The sequence below is a fragment of the Salvelinus sp. IW2-2015 genome, linkage group LG4q.2 (assembly GCF_002910315.2).
Source record: "Salvelinus sp. IW2-2015 linkage group LG4q.2, ASM291031v2, whole genome shotgun sequence".
Lineage (NCBI taxonomy): Eukaryota > Metazoa > Chordata > Actinopteri > Salmoniformes > Salmonidae > Salvelinus > Salvelinus sp. IW2-2015.
The window spans coordinates 12,134,737-12,158,014 of NC_036843.1; the positions used below are offsets into that span (position 1 = coordinate 12,134,737).

At 41.7% G+C, this 23,278-nt stretch overlaps 1 protein-coding gene and 1 long non-coding RNA gene across 3 annotated transcripts; both read left to right on the forward strand.

Annotated features, from left to right (window-relative positions):
• Positions 1 to 1,800: 1,800 nt before the first annotated feature.
• Positions 1,801 to 15,629, forward strand: LOC111963324 (receptor expression-enhancing protein 1). 2 transcript variants are annotated; one of them, XR_011479789.1, is made up of 9 exons: positions 1,801 to 1,908; positions 3,534 to 3,606; positions 4,127 to 4,203; positions 4,796 to 4,916; positions 6,416 to 6,529; positions 8,189 to 8,360; positions 13,934 to 14,190; positions 14,819 to 15,514; positions 15,547 to 15,629. XR_011479789.1 is itself a non-coding variant. In XM_023986677.2 (8 exons), exons 1-8 carry the CDS (start codon positions 1,877 to 1,879, stop codon positions 14,891 to 14,893), a joined length of 921 nt encoding a protein of 306 aa, XP_023842445.1. In that variant the 5' UTR covers positions 1,801 to 1,876; the 3' UTR covers positions 14,894 to 15,629. The 2 variants fall into 2 exon arrangements, 1 of the variants encoding a protein (XP_023842445.1); XM_023986677.2 differs by having other exon boundaries at positions 14,819 to 15,629.
• A 1,796-nt stretch (positions 15,630 to 17,425) lies between these two features.
• LOC139027666 (uncharacterized) lies at positions 17,426 to 21,836 on the forward strand. The gene is made up of 2 exons (XR_011479790.1): positions 17,426 to 21,648; positions 21,729 to 21,836. It is a non-coding gene; the product is annotated as an uncharacterized lncRNA (long non-coding RNA).
• The last annotated feature ends 1,442 nt before the right edge of the window (positions 21,837 to 23,278 follow it).

The following is a 23,278-nucleotide window of genomic DNA, read 5'->3' on the forward strand; positions in this document are numbered from 1 at the left end:
GACTCTAGCTGTCAATTATGTTTTAGGGAAAACTCCCAAGATTACAAGCATCAACTAATGGCAGATAATTATAATACGTGTTTTATTGTTTCTGAAACTGAGCAGTTACAGGTGTTTGTCATACTCTTACAACATGTTTAATCCAGACTACCTGGCCTGCTCATCTGTTTGTTTTTAGTTCCAGAGTTTCTCTGCAATAGGCTTATTAACCGAGGTGATATTAATTATTACAACCTAACAATCTTCATACTTAATCACCATTTAAAACATTCATTATACACTGAACAAAAATATAAATGCAACTACTTCAAATATTTTACTGAGTTACAGTTCATATAAGGAAATCAGTCAATTGAAAAATTCATTAAGCCCTAATCTATGGATTTAACATGATTAGGAATACAGATATGCATCTGTTGATCACAGATACCTTAAAAAAAAAGGTACCACCATTTGCCTCATGCAACACGACATCTCCTTCGCATAGAGTTGATCAGGCTGTAGAATGTTGTCCCACTCCTCTTCAATGGCTGTGTGAAGTTGCTGTACATTGGCAGGAACTGGAACGCGCTGTCGTATACAATGATCCAGAGCATCCCAAACATGCTCATTGGGTGGCATGTCTGGTGAGTATGCAGACCATTGAAGAACTGGGACATTTTCAGCTTCCAGGAATTGTGTACAGATCCTTGCATTATCATGCTGAAACAGGTGATGGCAGCGGATGAATGACATATCATCTCTGTGCATTTAAATTGCCATCGACAGAATTCAATTGTGTTTGTTGTCCGTAGCTTATGCCTGCCAATACCATAACTCCACCTCCACCATGGGGCACTCTGTTCACAACGTTGACATCAGCAAACTGCTCGCCCACACTATGCCATACACGCTGTCTGCCATCTCTCCGGTACAGTTGAAACCGGGATTCACCCATGAAGAGCACACTTCTCCAGCGTGTCAGTGGCCATCGAAGGTGAGTATTTTCCCACTGAAGTCGGTTACGACGCCAAACTGCAGTCAGGTCGAGACCCTGGTGAAGACAATGAGCACGCAGATGAGCTTCCCTGAATCGTTTTTTGACAGTTTGTGCAGACATTTTTCGGTTGTGCAAACCAACAGTTTAAGCAGCTGTTCAGGTGGCTGGTCTAAAATGATCCCGCAGGTGAAAAGGACTGATGTGGAGGTCCTGGGCTGGCGTGGTTACACATGGTCTGCGGTTGTGAGGCTGTCTGGACATACTGCCAAATTCTCTAAAATGATGTTGGAGGTGGCTTATGTTCAAGAAATGAACATAAAATTCTCTGGCAACAGCTCTGGTGGACATTCCTGCAGTAAGCATGCCAATTGCAGGCTCCTTCAAAACTTGAGACATCTGTGGCATTGTGTTGTGTGTGCATTTTAGTGGCCTTTTATTTTCCCAGCACAAGGTGCACCTGTGTAATGATCATGCCGTTTAATCAGCTTCTTGATATGTCACACCTGTCAGGTTGATGGATTATCCTGGCAAAGGAGAAATGCTCACTAACAGGGATGTAAACTAATTGGTGGCACAACATTTTAGAGAAATAAGCTTTTTGTGTGCATATGGAACAGTTCTGGGATCTTTTATTTCAGCTCATGAAACCAACACTTTACATGTTGAGTTGATATTTTTGTTCAGTATACATATAAACAATATTAGGTAGGTAGGCCAATGACATGATCATTTCAGTAGTCACAGCTGTTCACTCTGAATCACGTTCATGTCTGGGTGCGGCACATCGTTTGACGCCTTGGTTGGCGCTCGCTGACGCTGCTGTCAAATGGCAACTGCCAACGCTCAAGAAGGAAACTCCTCCCTGTTGACAGCACGTTCTGTCGCCGCCTCAGCACAATGGTCTCTTGGATAATCTCTAGACTTGTGGTGTAAGTTATTTTTATCACATTCTCTCTCATTTCTAAAATAGCCCACCTCGAGATAATGCCGTTTACGATAAATCTGGGTTTTTTTCAGTGACACAAGGTGCATGTCAGCAGTGGCCGCTTTATAGCCTATTTAGGACACCTTATTTCTAAGCAGAGACGGTGTCTCGGGGGTTTGAGACGAGACAGACAGAATATTGTGTTCTGTTTATGACTGAAATGTTATTCCTTACTGAAAGAATGGGTTCATTGTCATATCACATTCAATGGGTCGATGATATGTGCTCTATTATGTATTCACATGCGTTTTATTTCCAGTCCAGATAAAGAATGACGATTGGCCAAATTAAATATGTATATTTTTATTGATATCTGTCTGCTCATCATATGTAAATAATAAAACAAAAATTATTTAGCCATTGATATGTCATACAGTAGGCTTAAATGCAAAGTTGACTGAATAAAATGGCCAAAACACAGTGCGGTGGGGTGAGCGGAGCTATTTTATGATACTTGATATTCTTTATTTGGAAAACAAAGGGATGGGTCAACCTTTTCAGGTTACAATGCAAGTGTTGCATATAATTATAGGCTTTATTGCAACATGTTCTGATAATTTTTGTCACCCGAATATTTAAGCATATTCGACTATGGAGGCAAAATTCTAGGCTCCACTGCCCATTCCTATTATTGTAATATGGAGAAATTATTAAACGTGTTCACAACATATGGGCTTTGAGTAGGCCTAAAACAAATATCAAAATAGCACGTCAATTAAATTTAGATTATAATATCATATTACATTGCTGTTTAAAGACGCGAGGGGCTGCAAGTTTCTTCTGGCTGTCTTGGCATTCAAAGCTATATTGCCTATCCAACCACATATTTTATTTGTTGTTCTGAGGTCTTGAGCAGAAACACTGAATACATTTTTGTTTTGATTGACCTTATGTATTTGGAATTGTTTTCTACAGGATAACCCGTGTATGCATATGTAGGTCACAGGTCAGTAATTTTAGCAGGTCGCACCCCCAGCTGTTGCTGAACTGTTGCTTCAAGGGGTCCTGTTTGAGAGTTATACAGTCGCACATGGGTAGGCCAAGAGTCCTCGTGTCCCTGTTTTAATCTTTCAGATTTTAGATGAGCTCTGATGTCAGTTTAGTTATTTGTTTTTGATTGTTGTTGAAAATATTAGTATCTTCATATCAGTAACATTCAACAATATGGGCGGAATTGGAATTACTTGAGCCCGTGAAATTCGGAGTTTCGCGGAGGCCTCATTGATGTCAATGGGTCATGGCGCAAAGGAAATGCTCAAATAGTTACTCCCAGTTGGTGTATTATAGTTTTTTTTTTTATATAAACACGAATTACACTACATAAAATCTAAAACAGTTTTAAACTAAATGAATAATAAACCCAATACCCAGAACTGGGGTGTCAGTTAAAAAACAGAGATGTTTGTTTTTTGATGATGTGACAATTCAGTTGTGAACTGCGGTCAGTTGCTGTACTTTGGACTGTTTCCACTTTACTGCGCTTTATTTGCTTTTATCCCCATAAATGTGTGTGGCTGTGCTGGACTAACATTTATTGCAGAGGCTTATGACATGTTTGATGTTTTCCAGGCTTATATTTGGCACATTATATCCCGCATACTACTCATACAAAGCTGTCAAGTCAAAGGATGTGAAGGAATATGTGAGTATGAGCAGCAGTCTGAAAAATGTGAAAATTAAACCAAACAGTAACGTGCCATATTGAGTCAGTCTGTATAGATTACACATTATGGGCCAGTTTCACAGACCCAGACAACTATTGGACTGAATTACTTAAAGATGCACTATGCAGAAATCGCTCCACCTTTTTTTGGTTGCAAAAATTCTAATAGTTCGCCTAATTTCAGTTTGTGACAAAACAAGCAAGTATAGTGTAAAGAATCATTGTATTATCTAAATCGCAGTGAAATATAAATTTGCATAACAAAAAAAATTGTGTTTTCAGGTGTTTGAAGCAGGCGTGCAAAACCGAAAGTAAAAGATTCAAAAACAAAATTTAAAAACGGGATAAAAACTTGCTTTCAATGAGAGTGACAGATCTACAACTCACATCTCTGTACATTTTTGACATATTGTAGTTTTAAAACAGGATTTATTAGAATTTAGATTAATATTTCTGAACTATTATGTGCAAGACTAACAGAGTTATTCTACTTTTAAAGGTAAAATGGATGATGTACTGGATAATATTTGCCCTATTCACAACCATGGAAACCATCACAGATATATTTATCTTTTGGTAAGTAAATTTTGTATTATAAAATATATGTTTTGTTTATGTATAGTATTATTTCACTTGTTTTAATATATAGTTATATTATGAAGTCCTAAATATTGTTCTGAAATAGTACACAGTCACATAGCATCGGCCTACAGCAGGATAGTATTATGGCTCAGGCTAAGACCCAGATACAGGAGGTGGATAGTATGAGTCTCAAAGTTTATTATAGTACAAGGGGCAGGCAAAAGGTAAGTCAAGGCAGGCAAAGAGCCATAATCCAAATCAGAGTCAGGCAGGTACAGGACGGCAGGCAGAAAGGTCAGAACTGGGAAAACTAGGAAAAACAAAAACTAGAGCACAGAAAACACGGGAACATGCTGGTGGGACTTGACGAACTGGCAACATACAAACATAAAACGCAGGTATAAATACACAGCGGATAATGGGGGAAGATGGGAGAACCCTGGTGGGGGTTGGAGACAAGGACAAAGACAGGTGAAACACATCAGGGTGTGACAGATAGTCATAAGACTGATGATGCTATTGTAATTGAGTGTAGATTTTATGAATGCTCTAAATGATCGCTGTATTATTCTTCCCTTTACTGTAGGGTTCCTTTCTATTATGAGCTGAAGATTGCCTTTGTGGTATGGTTACTGTCTCCCTACACAAAGGGGTCCAGCGTTCTATACAGGAAGTTTGTTCACCCAACACTTTCTTCAAAAGAAAAGGTGAGGTCTGTGCATTAGTCCAGTTTTCATTGTCCACTTGAAATGTACTATAAGCTGTCTTCTATGTTAAAAATGGTTTATATGCTCGGCTAAACATTTTATTAAAGTACCAGTCAAAAGTTTGGACACACCTACTCATTCCAAGGTTTTTCTTTATTTTCGACATTGTAGAATAATAGTGAAGACATAAAATCTAGGAAATAACATGTGGAATCATGTAGTAACCAAAAAAGTGTTAAACTCCATCACTCTCCTTCTTGGTCAAATAGCCCTTACACAGCCTGGAGGTCTGTTTGGCCATTGTTCTGTTGAAAAACAAATGAAAGTCCCACTAAGCCCAAACCAGATGGGATGGCATATCGCTGTGGTAGCCATGCTGGTTAAGTGTGCCTTGAATTCTAAATAAATCACTGACAGTGTCACCAGCAAAGCACCATCACACCTCCTCCTCCATGCTTCCCGGTGGGAACCACACATGCAGAGAGCAACCGTTCACCTACTTTGCGTCTCACAAAGACACCGCGGTTGGAACAAAAAATCTCAAATATGGACTCATCAGACCAAAGGACAGATTTCCACCGGCCTAATGTCGATTGCTCATGTTTCTTGGCCCAAGAAAGTCTCTTCTTATTGGTGTCCTTTAGTAGTGGTTTCTTTGCAGCTATTCGACCACGAAGGCCTGATTCACGCAGTATCTGAACAGTTGATGTTGAGATGCGTCTGTTACTTGAACTCTGAAGCATTTATTTGGGCTGCAATTTCTGAGGCTGGTAACTCTAATGAACTTATCCTCTGCAGCAGAGGTAACTCTGGGTCTTCCATTCCTATGGCAGTCCTCATGAGAGCCAGTTTCATCATAGCGCTTGGTGGTTTTTGCGATTGCACTTGAAGAAACTTTCAAAGTTCTTGAGATTTTCCAGATTGACTGACCTTCATGTCTTAAAGTAATGATGGACTGTCATTTCTCTTTGCTTATTTGAGCTGTTCTTGCCATAATATGGACTTGGTCTTTTACCAAATAGGGCTATCTTCTGTAAACCACCCCTACCTTGTCACAACACAACTGATTGGCTCAAACGCATTAAGAAGGAAAGAAATTCCACAAATTAACTTTTAACAAGGCACACCTGTTAAATGAAAACATTCTAGGTGACTACCTCATGAAGCTGGTTGAGAGAATGCCAAAGAGTGTGCAAAGCTGTCAAGGCAAAGGGTGGCTACTTTGAAGAATCTCAATATAAAATATATTTTGATTTGTTTAACACTTTTGGTTACCACATGATTCCATATGTGTTATTTTATAGTTTTGATGTCTTCGGTATTATTCTACAATGTAGAAATAGTAAAAAATAAAGAAAAACCCTTGAATGAGTAGGTGTGTCCAAACTTTGACTGTACTGTACATGCAGTACATCAAACCTAATGAATTGTGTTTTTCACATGACCTGCCAAGAAAAAGACAGTTACTGTAATATGTGTGTGTATTTCTGTCTGTCCAGGACATTGATGACTATCTCTGCCAAGCAAAGGACAAAAGCTATGACACTCTGGTGACTTTTGGGAGGAAAGGTTTGAATGTGGCAGCCACAGCTGCAGTACTGGCTGCGACAAAGGTAATGCTGACTTTTTGAATTTCTGATTTGTTCTGGGTGCGATGAAGTGATGTTTTTCTCTATTCATATAGATAATTCCTAGTGTTCATGTACACTGTCAAAAAAATAAAGGGAACACTTAAACAACACAATGTAACTCCAAGTCAATCACACTTCTGTGAAATCAAACTGTCCACTTAGGAAGCAACACTGATTGACAATAAATTTCACATGCTGTTGTGCAAATGGAATAGACAAAAGGTGGAAATTATAGGCAATTAGCAAGACACCCCCAATAAAGGAGTGATTCTGAGGTGGTGACCACAGACCACTTCTCAGTTCCTATGCTTCCTGGCTGATGTTTTGGTCATTTGGAATGCTGGCGGTGCTCTCATCTAGTGGTAGCATGAGAGGGAGTCTACAACCCACACAAGTGGCTCAGGTAGTGCAGCTCATCCAGGATGCACATCAATGCGAGCTGTGGCAAGAAGGTTTGCTGTGTCTGTCAGCGTAGTGTCCGAGCATGGAGGCGCTACCAGGAGAACGCCAGTACATCAGGAGACGTGGAGGAGGCCGTAGGAGGGCAACAACCAAGCAGCAGGACCGCTACTCCGCCTTTGTGCAAGAGGAGCACTGCCAGAGCCCTGAAAAATGACCTCCAGCAGGCCAAAATGTGCATGTGTCAGCATATGGTCTCACAAGGGCTCTGAGGATCTCATCTCGGTACCTAATGGCAGTCAGGTACCTCTGGCGAGCACATGGAGGGCTGTGGCGGCCCCACAAAGAAATGCCACCCCACACCATGACTGACCCACCGCCAAACGGTCATGTGGGGAAGTTGCAGGCAGCAGAACGTCTCCACGGCTTCTCCAGACTCTGTCACGTCTGTCACATGTGCTCAGTGTGAACCTGCTTTCATCTGTGAAGAGCACAGGGCGCAGTGGCGAATTTGCCAATCTTGGTGTTCTCTGGCAATTGCCAAACGTCCTGCACGGTGTTGGGCTGTAAGCACAACCCCACCTGTGGACGTCGGGTCCTCATACCACCCTCATGGAGTCTGTTTCTGACCGTTTGAGCAGACACATGCACATTTGTGGCCTGCTGGAGGTCATTTTGCAGGGCTCTGGCAGTGCTCCTCCTTGCACAAAGGCGGAGGTAGCGTCCTGCTGCTGGGTTGTTGCCCTCCTACGGCCTCCTCCACGTCTCCTGATGTACTGGCCTGTCTCCTGGTAGCGCGCCTCCATGCTCTGGACACTACGCTGACAGACACAGCAAACCTTCTTGCACAGCTCGCATTGATGTGCCATCCTGGGATGAGCTGCACTACCTGAGCCATTGTGTGGGTTGTAGACTCCGTCTCATGCTACCACTAGAGTGAGAGCACCGCCAGCATTCCAAAGTGACCAAAACATCAGCCAGGAAGCATAGGAACTGAGAAGTGGTCTGTGGTCACCACCTGGCAGAATCACTCCTTTATTGGGGGTGTCTTGCTAATTGCCTATAATTTCCACCTTTTGTCTATTCCATTTGCACAACAGCATGTGAAATTTATTGTCAATCAGTGTTGCTTCCTAAGTGGACAGTTTGATTTCACAGAAGTGTGATTGACTTGGAGTTACATTGTGTTGTTTAAGTGTTCCCTTTATTTTTTTGAGCAGTGTATTTTGTCTCCCACACCAGAGCCAAGGAGTACTGTCAGATAGACTGCGAAGTTTCAGCATGCAGGACTTGTCCGCCTACCAGTCCGACCCAACTGAGATGGACCCTGGATCTGTCCACACCCAGTCTGCAGCTGGACAACAAAGGGCCAGGACGATGATGCGCAGCAAGTCAGAGATTGGCTACACCAAGGGTGAGATTATACTGCCACATACACTTACATAACTAACCAAGATACAGACAGATCGATTGGCCACAACAAGGGCAGGGAAGGGAGTGTTATTACTTTTTCTATAAGACATTTGTATGACCTCTTAGATAACTACCAAGTAATAGCTAAGTAGCAATATGTTAACACTGAAAACGGCACATTGGATTGGCAATTTTTGTACACTAGCATGTGCACCAGAATGGCTAGTAGAGCAAATATGGTATATTTGGCAAATAATGGTTGACCATAGCACTGGTGAAAACAGTGAGCACAGTTTAAAGGTGTTACACATATGATTTCTGTATAATTTTTACATTGTAATTTCAGAAATTGTCCATAATATATCTGCAGTAATAGTGACATGATAGTGTTTCTTAGTATTACTTACTCACCAGGGTTGTGATTGGCTGTGATATTCACTTTTTGATTTCTCCCACCGGAGCTGCATCTGTTGTCAAAATGGGAAAGCTGATCTGACTTTGTGGCTGTGTTATCAAGTGGAAATCACTGCCATTTCCTGGTTGCAAAAATTCTACACTGTTTGCTTAATTTCAGTTTATGAGAGAGAACAAGCACTGAATATTGTAGGGAATCATTGTACCATCTAAATCGCTGTGGAATATATTTTCAATAACAACAAATATATTTTTTTACATGTGTTTGAAGCTAGTGGACCAAAACCGAAAGTAAAAGGCTCATGTGCGAGTCTCCGCCATATTACGTGGAAATGGAATGCAGAGGATAGGGAGATATTTTTTGAATGACTCGAACTTGAGCCTTTTAATATCGGTTTTGGTCTACCAGCTTCAACCAACCAACTGTAGTCTCGAAACTGCAATATTCTCTGCTTTTCTGAAACATGGCTCTCAGACAAGATACCCCCCAAGGCTATCCAACTCAATTGATTCTCCATTCACGTGCGGACAGGACAGTGGAGTCAGGGAAATTGAGAAGGGGAGGGGTTTGCCTCTTCATCAACAACTGGTGTGCTGACTCGAGGGCGGTGGAAGTGTCGACCAATTGTTCACGCGTCTTGGAATACCTGATGGTTAAATTCCGACCCTTTTACCTTCCGAGGGACTTTTCAGCTGTTATCGTGACAGTTGTATACTTTCCACCTCAGGACAAGACTAATAACAAACTGGCACTTAATGAACTATACAAGGCTATAAACAAGCAGGAAAACGTACATCCGGAGGCTGCTTTTCTGGTTGCCGGTGATTTTAACTCTGCGTCATTAAGACACAAGATGCCCAACTTCCATCAACATGTCTCCTTTGCCACTAGGGGCAATAAAGTCCTAGACCAGTTATTCTACCCACAAGCAAGCATACAAAGCCTTCCCTCGTCCGCTATTCGGCAAATCAGATCATGACTCCGTACTCCTGCTTCCTGTTTACAAGCAGAATCTCAAACTGGAAGTACCCCTGACTTACTCCATTGAGAAATGGTCACCAAAATCAGAGATTATGCTACAGGACTGCTTTGCTAGCACTGATTGGCTGATGTTTTGCAACTCCGCCAATAACATTGACAAGCTAACCACCTCCGTCACCGGCTTCATTAGGAATGCATCTGCGATGTTGTCCCTACAGTTAAGGTTTGCTGCTTCCCATATCAAAAGGCCTGGATTAACACTGAGGTTGGTGCTAAACTAAACGACAGGGCTACCACACATAGGGCTATTGCAGACAACCCGGAGACTATGGCTGAGGACCGGAACAAGTACAAGCAGTCCCGCTATGACCTCTGCAGAGTCATCAAATTAGCAAAAGGTCAATATAGGAATAAGGTGGAATCATATTACATAGGCTGCCTGACGCATGTGGCAGGGTCTACTGTCCATGATGACCACCATCATTCCTGTTCCCAAAAACTCTAAGTCTTAATGCAACAATGACTACCACCCTGTAACACTCACATCTGTAATCATGAAGTACTTTGAGAGGCTGGTTATGGCACACATCAACTCTATCATCCCAGTCACCCTAGACACACTAAAATTTGCATACCGCCCAAACAAATCCATAGATGATGCAGTGGTAGGCCTGATCACTGGCGGCGATGAGACAGCCTACATGGAGGTCAGTGACCTGGCAGTATGGTGCCATAACAACAATCTCTCCCTCAATGTCAGTAAGACCAAGGAGCTGATCATGGACTACAGGAAACAAAGGGGTGAGCACGGCCCCATGCACATCGACGGGCTGTAGTGGAGCAGGTCGAGAGCTTCAAGTTCTTCGGTGTCCAAATCACTAAGGAATTTATGCAAATTAAATTAAAAATTAAAAAACTAAATACCTTATTTACATAAGTATTCAGCCCCTTTGCTATGAGACTTGAAATTGAGCTCCGGTGTATGCTGTTTCCATTGATCATCCTTGAGATGTTTCTACAACTTGATTGGAGTCCACCTGTGGTAAATTCAATTGATTGGAAATGATTTGGAAAAGCACACACCTGTCTATATAAGGTCCCACAGTTGACAGTGCATGTCAGAGCAAAAACCAAGCCATGAGGTCGAAGGAATTGTCCGTAGAGCTCCAAGACACGATTGTGTCAAGGCACAGATCTGGGGAAGGGTACCAAAAATGTCTGCAGCATTGAAGGTCCTCAAGAACATAGTGGCCTCCATCATTCTTAAATAGAAGATGTTTGGAACCACCAAGACTCTTACTAGAGCTGGTCGCCCGGCCAAACTGAGCAATCGGGGGAGAAGGGCCTTGGTCAGGGAGGTGACCAAGAACCTGATGGTCACTCTGACAGAGCTCTAGAGTTCCTCTGTGGAGATGGGAGAACCTTCCAGAAGGACAACCATCTCTGCAGCACTCCACCAATCAGGCCTTTATGGTGGTGTGGCCAGACGGAAGCCACTCCTCAGTAAAAGACACATGACAGCCCGCTTGGAGTTTGCCAAAAGGCACCTAAAGACTCTCAGACCTTGAGAAACAAGATTCTCTGGTCTGATGAAATCAAGGTTGAACTCTTTGGCCTGAATGCCAAGCGTCACATCTAGAGGAAACCTGGCACCATCCCTACGGTGAGGCATGTTGGTGGAAGCATCGTGCTGTGGGGATGTTTTTCAGTGGGAGGGACTGGGAGACTAGTCAGGATCAAGGGAATGATGAACAGAGCAAAGTACAGAGATCCTTGATGCAAACCTGCTCAGGACCTCAGACTGGGGTGAAGGTTCACCTTTCAACAGGACAACGGCCCTAAGCACACAGCCAAGATAACGCAGGAGTGGCTTCAGGACAAGTCTCTAAATGTCCTTGAGTGGCCCAGCCAGGGCCAGTACTTGAACCTGATTAAACATCTCTGGAGAGACCTGGAAATAGTTGTGCAGCAACACTCCCTATCTAACCTGACATAGCTTGAGAGGATCTGCAGAGAAGAATGGAAGAAACTCCCCAAATACAGGTGTGCCAAGCTTGTAGCGTCATACCCAAGAAGACTTGATCCTGTAATCGCTGCCAAAGGTGCTTCAACAAAGTACTGAGTAAAGGGTCTGAATATTTATGTAAATGTGACATCAGTTTTTTTATTTTTTATAAATTAGCAAACATTTCTAAAAACCTATTTTTTTCTTTGTCATTATGTGGTATTGTGTGTAGATTTATGAGGGAAAAAATTATTTAATCAATTTTAGAATAAGGCTGTAACATAAGAAAATGTGGAAAAAGTCAAGGGGTTTGAATACTTTCCGAAGGCACTGTAAAATGGTCCACATACACATAGCACCTCTTCCCCCTCAGGAGGTTGAAAAGGTTTGGCATGGGCCCTCTAATCTTAAAAAAGAGAGCATTTTTGAATGGCTGGATCACTGCTTGGTATGGCAATAGCACCGCCCTCGATCGCATGGCTCTACAGAGGGTGGTGTGGACAGCCTGATGGCCCCAGTGATATACATATGTATATCACTGGGGCCGAGCTCCCTGACATCCAGGACCTCTGTATCTGGCCGTGTGAAAGGAAGACCCGGAAAATTGTTAGACTCCAACCACCCAAGCCATAGACTGTTCTCTCTGCTTCCGCACAGCAAGCCGGTACCGGTGCATTAAGTCTGACACCAACAGGCTCCTATCCCCAAGCTATAAGACTAAATAGCTAACAAATGGCTACACGGACTATCTGAGTTGACCTATTTTATTCAAAATGTCTCTATGCACACTCACAGGGCCCTACACACTCACACTCCAACACACACTCACTTCATAATTTGTTCACACACATAATATGCACATTTATACTGACTCTATACACACATCCACTCACATACAATCGTCATATACGCTGCTTCTACTCTATTTATCATATATCCTGATGCATAGTCACTTTAACCCTATACACATCTACCTCTATCACTCCAGTATTCCTGCATATTGTAAATATGGAACTGACTAACCCTGTATATAATATGCTTACTTTCTCATGTTTTTCTTATTTTTATTTGTCTTTTTGTTTTACCTTATGTTATTTTTTGGTATTACATTGTTATTGCTTACTGCATTGTTGGGTTTAGAGCTTGCAAGAAAGGCATTTCACTGTACTTGTGCATGTCACATTAAAACTTAAACTATCATATGGCCTCCTTCCTGTTTAAGCCTGCAGATAATAGTTCTGTAAACTGTCTTTCCTGAGTCTCCCTAACCCCACATCTCCCTTCTGTTTGTGACGCTTTCTGACTGCAGGTCAGTTTCCACAGGGCTGCCAGGTAGGCTCTTGACCCATCTAGGAATGCTTAACTTTGAGCTTTTATCATTGAATGACCACAGCCTGCTCTCTGGTGGCCAGACTCATTCAGTGTTTCATGTCTCATTATACAGTATGTGTTGTACAGTCCAAAGTTTCTTTGAGATTCACTTTCTTTGGATTGATTAGTCTATTTTCCAAGAGGTTATTGAGTGTCACAAAGGTGAAAAGGAGTGCTTTTGCACCATGACTCTTAACATACATTTTTTTGAAGCAATAATATTGTGGATAACTGTAAGTGGCGGTACTGTGTGGAAGATTAACACATTTTGATTTATTTTGTCAATTTACCACACACTTATTTTACAATAATTACAATGTGATTATTTGATTTCAGAACAACATGATATTACCTGATAAGTGATCAAGCATCCTTTATGCTGAAAGAGCAGGATAACGAAAGAGCAGGATAATGAAAGGCTATTTTTGCCTTTTGCATCTGCTTGCATGGCAAATTGAATGATAGGATAGAAATCCAGTGTACTGAACATAATTCTGCAGAGACTAAATTAAGGGCCCTGAAGAGGAGTCCTCGTCCTAATGGCGTAGTTATTCTTGTTTGTCCTGTGAGAGAGGGTATCCCCCCTGCCTGTACACATGGTCAGATGATGTCTGCTCCCGTGGTCTGTGTAGAGAACAACAACCCTACTCTGCCCCTTAGTAAACTGAACTCATAACAACCTCACTGTAATGAAATGATCTACATCACTTCAATAATTATAGTACATTTCACTGCTGCCTTCAGCATACATTCTGATATGTGTCTGTAATTTGTTTTACCATGGTCCCTTCTCATGGTGCAGGGCAGGATTTTGACATGACTGAATATGAGGTGTTGAGCCTCGATCAGTGTGACACCAAGGAGCCACTGTCCCATCCTATTACGCCCCCCGAACCCATGACTGAACCCACACCCCCTCCGACCCTCCAGCCCTCTCTACCCTCTCCATCTCCATCCCCTGCACCCCCAGTAACAGAGCAGACTGAGGACATGATGATAGGAGGGGAAACATCCACAAGCTCCCCACAGCTCAGGTTGATTAAGAGGAAGATGCCTGAGGTACTCTTTTAAACTGACTGGCCTACTGGTGTGTGGTTCTAACTGCTACTGGTCTGTGGTGACTAACACACTGGGTCACTAATTCTTACTTGGCTGCTTCTAACTGGGTCCTTGTTGTTTGGAACGGTATCATTGCAAAAATTAGAGGACGGCAGATCTTTTTTTTTGGGGGGGGGGGGGGGGGGGGATGTTTGACTGTTATGATACAAATTTGTTTCTAATGTGTATTTTTAGTTTTAGTGGATTGACAAATGTCTGTAAATTGGTGTTATTTTGCAGTAATGTTTCACTGCTGATATGACTTTGCTGTGAATTGCAATGTTTATGGAGGTATTGATTTGATTGCATTTATTGATTTCCCAAACTAGAAAACCAGCTGGAACAGGCATCTGAAAACAACATCCCAGGATTGCTTTGTTTTAATATGTCAAATCATATTTTCATAATGTAATGAGTGTTTATCTTGTCCCCGAACTGAATGTAGAGATATATACTTAGTGTTTTTGTGCCCACATTGGACAGGCTAGACAAACATTGTCAGACCACAAACCAGGAATAATGTGGTATTTACTGCTTTCAGAACAGTTATGGTCAATAATTTATCTTATTTCTCTCTCTCTCTTTCTAGCCTCCTCCTAGAGTCTTAAGGCCTCTCACAAGATTCAGGAGTGCCCAGCTGTCTTCAAACAGAGAAGCCATGTGATATTCTGTGAATGCTCCCAAGACTGCTTTAGCTGCGAGGGGAAGAGGGTAAATAAGGAAATGTGGCCTAAAGCTAAATGTATAAAGCAGCCTTGTTTTAGAATAAGGAAACCAAAGTGACTTGTGAAAGTCTACACACCCCTTGCACAGTATTCACATTTTGATGCCTTAACATTTTATCTAAAAATTCTGGGGCTCTACAAAACTTACTAAACATTTTCGAGGTGAAAGAAAGTTATTATTATTGCAATTGTTTTTCAAATGAGAATCTACAGTAACAAAACATAAATACAGCAACAAGTTACATTGGTACTATCCTATGCAACAGCTGTTGGACAATAAAAAAATAATAAAAGAAGAAAAAAATACTATATAAGTAAAGTACATAACATCCCCTACCCAGTTTTGGATGGGCCATAACATCCCCTACCCAGTTTAGGATGGGCCATAACATCCCCTACCCAGTTTAGGATGGGCCATAACATCCCCTACCCAGTTTAAGGATGGGCCACATAACATCCCCTACCAGTTTAGGATGGGCCATAAACATCCCCTACCCAGTTTAGGATGGCCATAACATCCCCTACCCAGTTTAGGAAGGGCCATAACATCCCCTACCCAAGTTTAGGATGGGCCATTAACATCCCCTACCAGTTTAGGATGGGCCATAACATCCCCTACCCAGTTTAGGAATGGGCCATAACATCCCCTACCCAGTTTAGGATGGGCCATAACATCCCCTACCCAAGTTTAGGATGGGCCATAACATCCTCTACCCAGTTTTAGGATGGGCCATAACATCCCTAAACCAGTGACCCCGCCATTGCATGCTATCTGAATGCACCAATTTGTAAGTCGCTCTGGATAAGAGCGTCTGCTAAATGACTTAAATGTAAATGTAAATCTGACTTCCACTTAAAAATAATAAGTGGCGGGCCAGAAGGAACGAAGAAGGCTATGGCCTCTGCTTGGGTGTTACAGAAAGTAAGCCCTTAGGGGCTACCCTGAAAATAGCAACAGAGGATCTCGTGCAATTTCCTTATTGCATATACAGTGGGGAGAACAAGTATTTGATACACTGCCGATTTTGCAGGTTTTCCTACTTACAAAGCATGTAGAGGTCTGTAATTTTTATCATAGGTACACTTCAACTGTGAGAGACGGAATCTAAAACAAAAATCCAGGAAATCACATTGTATGATTTTTAAGGAAATTATTTGCATTTTATTGCATGACATAAGTATTTGATCACCTACCAACCAGTACGAATTCCGGCTCTCACAGACCTGTTAGTTTTTCTTTAAGAAGCCCTCCTGTTCTTCACTCCTTACCTGTATTAACTGCACCTGTTTGAACTCGTTACCTGTATAAAAGACACCTGTCCACACACTCAATCAAACAGACTCCAACCTCTCCAAATGGCCAAGACCAGAGAGCTGTGTAAGGACATCAGGGGATAAAATTGTAGACCTGCACAAGGCTGGGATGGGCTACAGGACAATAGGCAAGCAGCTTGGTGAGAAGGCAACAACTGTTGGCGCAATTATTAGAAAATGGAAGAAGTTGAAGTTGACGGTCAATCACCTCGGTCTGGGGCTCCATGCAAGATCTCACCTCGTGGGGCATCAATGATCATGAGGAAGGTGAGGGATCAGCCCAGAACTACACGGCAGACCTGGTCAATGACCTGAAGAGAGCTGGGACCACAGTCTCAAAGAAAACCATTAGTAACACACTACGCCGTCATGGATTAACAATCCTGCAGCGCACGCAAGGTCCCCTGCTCAAGCCAGCGCATGTCCAGGCCCGTCTGAAGTTTGCCAATGACCATCTGGATGATCCAGAGGAGGAATGGAGAAGGTCAATGTGGTCTGATGAGACAAAAATAGAGCTTTTTGGTCTAAACTCCACTCGCCGTGTTTGGAGGAAGAAGAAGGATGAGTACAACTCTAAGAACACCATCCCAACCGTGAAGCATGGAGGTGGAAACATCATTCTTTGGGGATGCTTTCTGCAAAGGGGACAGGACGACTGCACCGTATTGAGGGGAGGATGGATGGGGCCATGTATCGCGAGATCTTGGCCAACAACCTCCTTCCTCAGTAAGAGCATTGAAGATGGGTCGTGGCTGGGTCTTCCAGCAAGACAACGACCCGAAACACACAGCCAGGGCAACTAAGGAGTGGCTCTGTAAGAAGCATCTCAAGGTTTGGAGTGGCCTAGCCAGTCTCCAGACCTGAACCCAATAGAATATCTTTGGAGGGAGCTGAAAGTCCGTATTGCCCAGCGACAGCCCCGAACCTGAAGGATCTGGAGAAGGTCTGTATGGAGGAGTGGGCCAAAATCCCTGCTGCAGTGTGTGCAAACCTGGTCAAGAACTACAGGAAACGTATGATCTCTGTAATTGCAAACAAAGGTTTCTGTACCAAATATTAAGTTCTGCTTTTCTGATGTATCAAATACTTATGTCATGCAATAAAATGCAAATTAATTACTAAAAATCAAATACAATGTGATTTTCTGGGATTTTTGTTTTAGATTCCGTCTCTCACAGTTGAAGTGTACCTATGATAAAAATTACAGACCTCTACATGCTTTGTAAGTAGGAAAACCTGCAAAATCGGCAGTGTATCAAATACTTGTTCTCCCCACTGTATATGAGAAAGTCTCAAAGATAGAGGACCAAAATGGAACTAGTGTCGGGCATGACCAGTACATGTGATACAGAGTGGCGGGTGGCTGATGACATCTAGAGCAGGTTGGGTCTATATCTGGATACAATCTGGGAAGTCTAATCCTGCAAAAGTGTAGGCGATTAACTACTTGAAACTGTAGTAACCCAGGATTGTAGAATGCAGGTGATATCGGAGATCTCGCTTCCAAACTCTTCCTCCCATGAATGCTTTACATGGTCAAGAGAGGGGCATGCAATATTATGAATAATGTCATACAGCATAGAAATGTGTCCCTTTACTTAGGGATCCAGGTTCAAACATAATCAAGCCAGCTGGTGGATGGGAGGGACGGGAAAATATTTTTTGTAAAGTTGCGAATCTGCAGGTACCTGAAGAAATGTGTCTGGGGTATACTGTGCTCTCTAACTAGATGTTCAAAGGGGATAAAAGCACGGTCATGGAAAAGGTCTGTTACGCTCTTCGATCCTTTCTGAAACCATAGCTGGAAGGCTGCTATGAAGTAGGTTGTGAAGAGTGGTTTGGAAATTAAAGGCATGGATGAGATGGCTTGTCTACATCAAAAGTGGATCATAAACTGAGACCATATACTTAGAAAAAAGGGTTCCAAAATGGTTATTTGGCTGTCCCCATAGGATAACCCTTTTTGGTTCCAGGTAGAACCATTTTTGGTTCCATGTAGAACTATTTTGGGTTCCATGTAGAACCCTCTGTGTAAAGGGTTAACTGAAGAACCCTTTTAGGTTCTAGATAGCACCTTTTTTTCTAAGAGTGTATCCAGATGTAACTTTTCATAATAGTGTTGTTTGAGTGGTATTATTTGCTCAATGGTAGGGTGGCACAGACTAAGGAGACCGGGGATGATGTTTGACATGAGTGCTTTTCCATAAAGGACCACACCATTCCTTCCCCATCTAAAAATGCAGAGACCCAAAAGGTTATCTTGTGACTATTGGGAGCCCAGTAGTAACGGAGGAAATTGGGTAGGGCAAGACCCCCCCTCTCCTTTCTGTCTTTCCAAAAATTAAAGTAGATATGTCTATCCAGTTCTTTAAAAAACGATTTTGCTATAAAGATAGGAATAGTTTGAAAAAGATACAGGAATCGTGGCATGATGACCGAGTTGACTGACAGCGAGTGATATGGGGAGTGTCGACCAGCGATAGAGGTCCTGCTTAGCCTTCTCCAAGGCTGGCTTGAAATTTAAATGAATATAGAAATGTTTCCTAATAAAACATAAAAACCTGAGTTAGTACTTAGTGGAAGCTCCACAGGCAGCTATTACAGCTGAATGATTTTCAAAACAATTTTACCAACTTTGCACAACTCTTAGGGCAACATATGTCCATTGTTTATCAGAATTGCTCAAGCTCAGTAAATTTGGTTAGGAATCATTGATGGACAGAAACATTCAAACGTCTCTGATTTTCAAGAAAATGTATGTCAGGACTGAGACTAGACCCCTCAGGAACAGTTTCTTGGAACACCATTCTGGTGTGTCTTTGCCATAAACATTTGTGAAATTGTGGTATTATGGTGGAAGCATTATGTTATGGGTATGCTCGTCACCGGCAGGGACTGGAATTTGTCAGGATCAAAAGAAATATGAAAGGAGCAAAGCCCAGGTAAAAAGTTAGAGGAAAACCTGCCTCAGTCTTCTGAAAACCTAACTCTTGACTAGAGTTGTATTTTTCCATGGGACAATTACACAAATTCTAATGCCAAAGACACACCAGAATGGCTTTCCAAGAGGTGTTGAGTGTCATGAATAGTCCAATCTCCATCCTGACTTAAATCGGATTATTTGAGTGTCATGAATAGTCCAATCTCCATCCTGACTTAAATCGGATTAAATATTCAGAGACAATATTGCTGTCCATCAATGATTCCCAAACAAATTTACTGAGCTTGAGCAATTTTTACAAAAACAATGGATATGTTGCCCTAAGAGTTGTGCATAGTTTGTCAAATCTTGTAAAACAATAAAATCGAGCTGTAATTGCTGCCAAAGTTGTTTACAAAGTATATCCTCATTCTGTACTTCTTAGTAATTTAGAAACGTTTCTGTAATTTTTCATTCACTTGGAAAATGTGGAATACGTTGTGTAGATAGGAAAACAATCACATTTAATCCCTTTTAGATTACATTTTAAGGCAGCAAAATGTGATGACTGTGCAAGGGGTGTGTAGACTTTCACTAGCGACTGTAGGACCTCTGGGACATACTGTAGTGTAAAGGAGACAGAGGGTGTGCCCCATCGAGGTAGCACACACACGAGGATTCCATAGTGCACAGACATTTTGGATTGATTTGTCGGTCATTGAATACTTTTTGTATGTATGTACTGTGTGTGTGTGTGTGTGTGTGTGTGATAGTTTTTTTTATATTATGTTTAGAGACAAATGCATGTATGTGTCTCTGGTCATTTGATGTGTCATAAAACAGAATGTATAGTCACTGAATCTTTTTGTGGCTACTTGGTCACTGTATGAGATGGAATCAGTCACCAGGAGAGTAGCAGGGTGAAATACTCTGTAATGAAAGATTTTGGTTTGTAGGGAGATCTTTGAGCTGGCAAATACAATCTGTACTGACAATTTAACAGGACACAGAATATTTAAAATAATTGTCCAGTCAGGTTAGTATATCTCCTCAAATGTGGTATTTATTTATGAGAGAATAGCAATTGTAGGACTTAATAAAAAATGCTGATTATTATTAATCTACTGGCAATGGAACTAAAAGAGTCAAAGTATGAGTAAGTTGCTCTAAGTTTCACTCTTTACGTTTGCTTATAAAGCCTTAAACCATAAAAACAAAACATTAGGTCTGGTACTACAGTAATATCAGTACTCTGACAAATCATGAGCAATTCTATGTGGCCATAACGATTACTAATGTCATTGACTATGGGCCCTATGCACTATGTTTAGAGTTAGTGCAACAACTGCTCTAGTACCATGAAATGGCAACAACTAAACACCGACATGTAAGAATGAGTTTTGCCTCTTTTGGTTCACTGATCACCATGTTATAGATCATTACCAGAATTATTATTACATGGGATTAGTTACTATTCAAATAAATAAATTGCTCTAAGGAGCAGAAATCGGGACAGTCGACTTTTCAAGCTCGTTATGAATTATCTGGCATTGAAGTGTGTCATTCAATTGTTTTGTAAATGTTTGTATTACTCATGTCTTATGCCATCGCCATACATGTTTGTGTTTTCAGGTTTAGCACACACAACATACTTTGACATATGTGCTTGGTGTTTGGGCAGCATACATTTTTGTTCACTGTTTTCAATACAGTAGCTTCAATTAGAAATGGAAGCTTCTCCTCAGGTATGTGTGTAGTTTACACATCAAATTCAAACACTTTCTGGTAGAAACATTTTGGTATAAACTTGTTTGCACATGGAATATCAGTAAGAGGTTCCCTCTAATTGGGACATTCTTTTTTAGGATAAAGGTTATTTATGGACAGAGATTTGACCTGTGGTAGAATTTTAAATCCTTGTTGCGACGTTCGTGTAGTTTCAGTTGGAATGTGATCTCCTTTTCAAATACTAACATAAAAATAAAATAAGAAGTGAATCATTGCAGCTGGTAAAGGAAAGTCATTGCATGATGTTTGTTATTTAGTAAATATGAGAATGATTTACTACTGAGCATTGTTTGGATTAGTGTGTAGTTATTTGCTTCATCGAATGCCTTGCTGATAAGTGTCTGAATGTTCTTTTTCTTATTATTTTGAAACGCTTTGTGGCAAGGTCAGGAAAGTTCTCGTGTACAAATACACGTTTCTACAACTTGGAGTCAAATTGTTTGAGGAACATGTCTCATCTCTATGGATTAAAAAGACCACATTCCTCTCTGATGGCCTTGGGGTAAAAAGTAACTTCTGGCAGGCCATAATCACTCACAATGCTCAAACCTTATTGTGAATATCAGAAAAGAAAGATGTAAAAGACAGGAATGATGGTCTAAAATGACTGTTTATGAAAATTGCTTTCTTTGTATCACAGTAGGTTGGTGGCACCTTAATTGGGGAGGACAGGCACGTGGTAATGGCTGGAGCGGAATAGGTGGAATGTGTCAAATACATGGTTTGATGCCATTCCATTCGATCTGTTCCAGCCATTATTATGAGCCGTCGTCCCCTCAGCAGCTTCCACTGCTCTGTATCATCAGTATTTCTGTTGGTGAACTGATAACAGCCAATAAATTAGACAATGTGCTGCTGTGGCTTATGTCTTTTTTTGTATTATATTTTAATAGGTAATACATTTTAAGAAGCATTTTATTTAGACAATTGATTCAACGACAAGACAATATTTCCAGCTATACCATCACAACCTAAATCCATCTATGTGGGTGTGGTGGAGGGGAGGCTGTGATGTTATGATTCTGGAGACAGAAGGCCGTGTGATGTTATGATTCTGGAGACAGAAGGCCGTGTGATGTTATGATTCTGGAGACAGAAGGCCGTGTGGTGCTATGATTCTGGAGACAGAAGGCCGTGTGGTGTTATGATTCTGGAGACAGAAGGCCGTGTGGTGTTATGATTCTGGAAGAGAAGGCCGTGTGGTGTTATGATTCTGGAGACAGAAGGCCGTGTGATGTTATGATTCTGGGAGACAGAAGGCCGTGTGATGTTATGATTCTGGAGACAGAAGGCCGTGTGGTTTATGATTATGATTCTGAGACAGAAGGCCGTGTGTGTTTATGAATTCTGGGAGCAGAAGGCCGTGTGATGTTATGATTCTGGAGACAGAAGGCCGTGTGATGCTATGATTCTGGAGACAGAAGGCCGTGTGATGCTATGATTCTGGAGACAGAAGGCCGTGTGATGCTATGATTCTGGAGACAGAAGGCTGTGTGGTGCTATGATTCTGGACAGTCAGAGCTAGCAACAATGACAAGAAGCTGCCATGTGAAGAATAATAGGTGGCTGGTTTCAGATTGTTGTATCATGTAATTGATAAAGTGTCTTTTTTAGGTGTTTTGACTCATGCCACGTCTATGGCTAAAATTCGCTAGCTAACCAACAACTGTACAGTGCCTTGCAAAAGTATTCATCCCCCTTGGCATTTTTCCTATTAGGCCATTCCTCTGCAAGCCTATGAATACAAGAGACGGACATCTCTAAAATTAGGGAAGCCATTTAGCTACTTTTTCACAACAGATAACAGTAGCATATACAGCTAACTGCCAAACTAAAGGAAACACCAACAAAGTATCTTAATAGGATATTGAGCCACCACGAGTCAGAACAGCTCCAATGCACCTTGGCATAGATTCTACAAGTGTCTGAAACGCTACTGAAGGGATGCGTCTCCATTCTTCCAAAATAAATTCCATCAATTGGAGCTCTGTAGATGGTGGTGGAAAACGCCGTCTCAGGCGCCACTCCATAATCTGCCATAAGTATTGCGTCGCGATCTGTTAACTGAGACAGCCATGGCATATGGTTTGGTATTGAGGTATACCAAATGGTATTGAGTAGCTTGGATGAATAAAGTGCCCAGAGGTGCCCAGAGTAAACTGCCTGCTCCTCAGTCCCAGTTGCTAATATATGCATAATATTCGTATATTTGGATAGAAAACACTCTGAAGTTTCTAAAACTGTTTGAATGATGTCTGTGAGTATAGCAGAACTCATATGGCAGGCAAAAACCTGAGAAAAA

Coding starts and splice junctions, on each gene's coding strand:
- LOC111963324 (XM_023986677.2), top strand. CDS start 1,877: ATGGTCTCTTGGATAATCTCTAGACTTGTGGT. Junction 4,917..6,415: donor CACTTTCTTCAAAAGAAAAG/GTGAGGTCTGTG, acceptor CTGTCTGTCCAG/GACATTGATGACTATCTCTG. Junction 6,530..8,188: donor CAGTACTGGCTGCGACAAAG/GTAATGCTGACT, acceptor CTCCCACACCAG/AGCCAAGGAGTACTGTCAGA.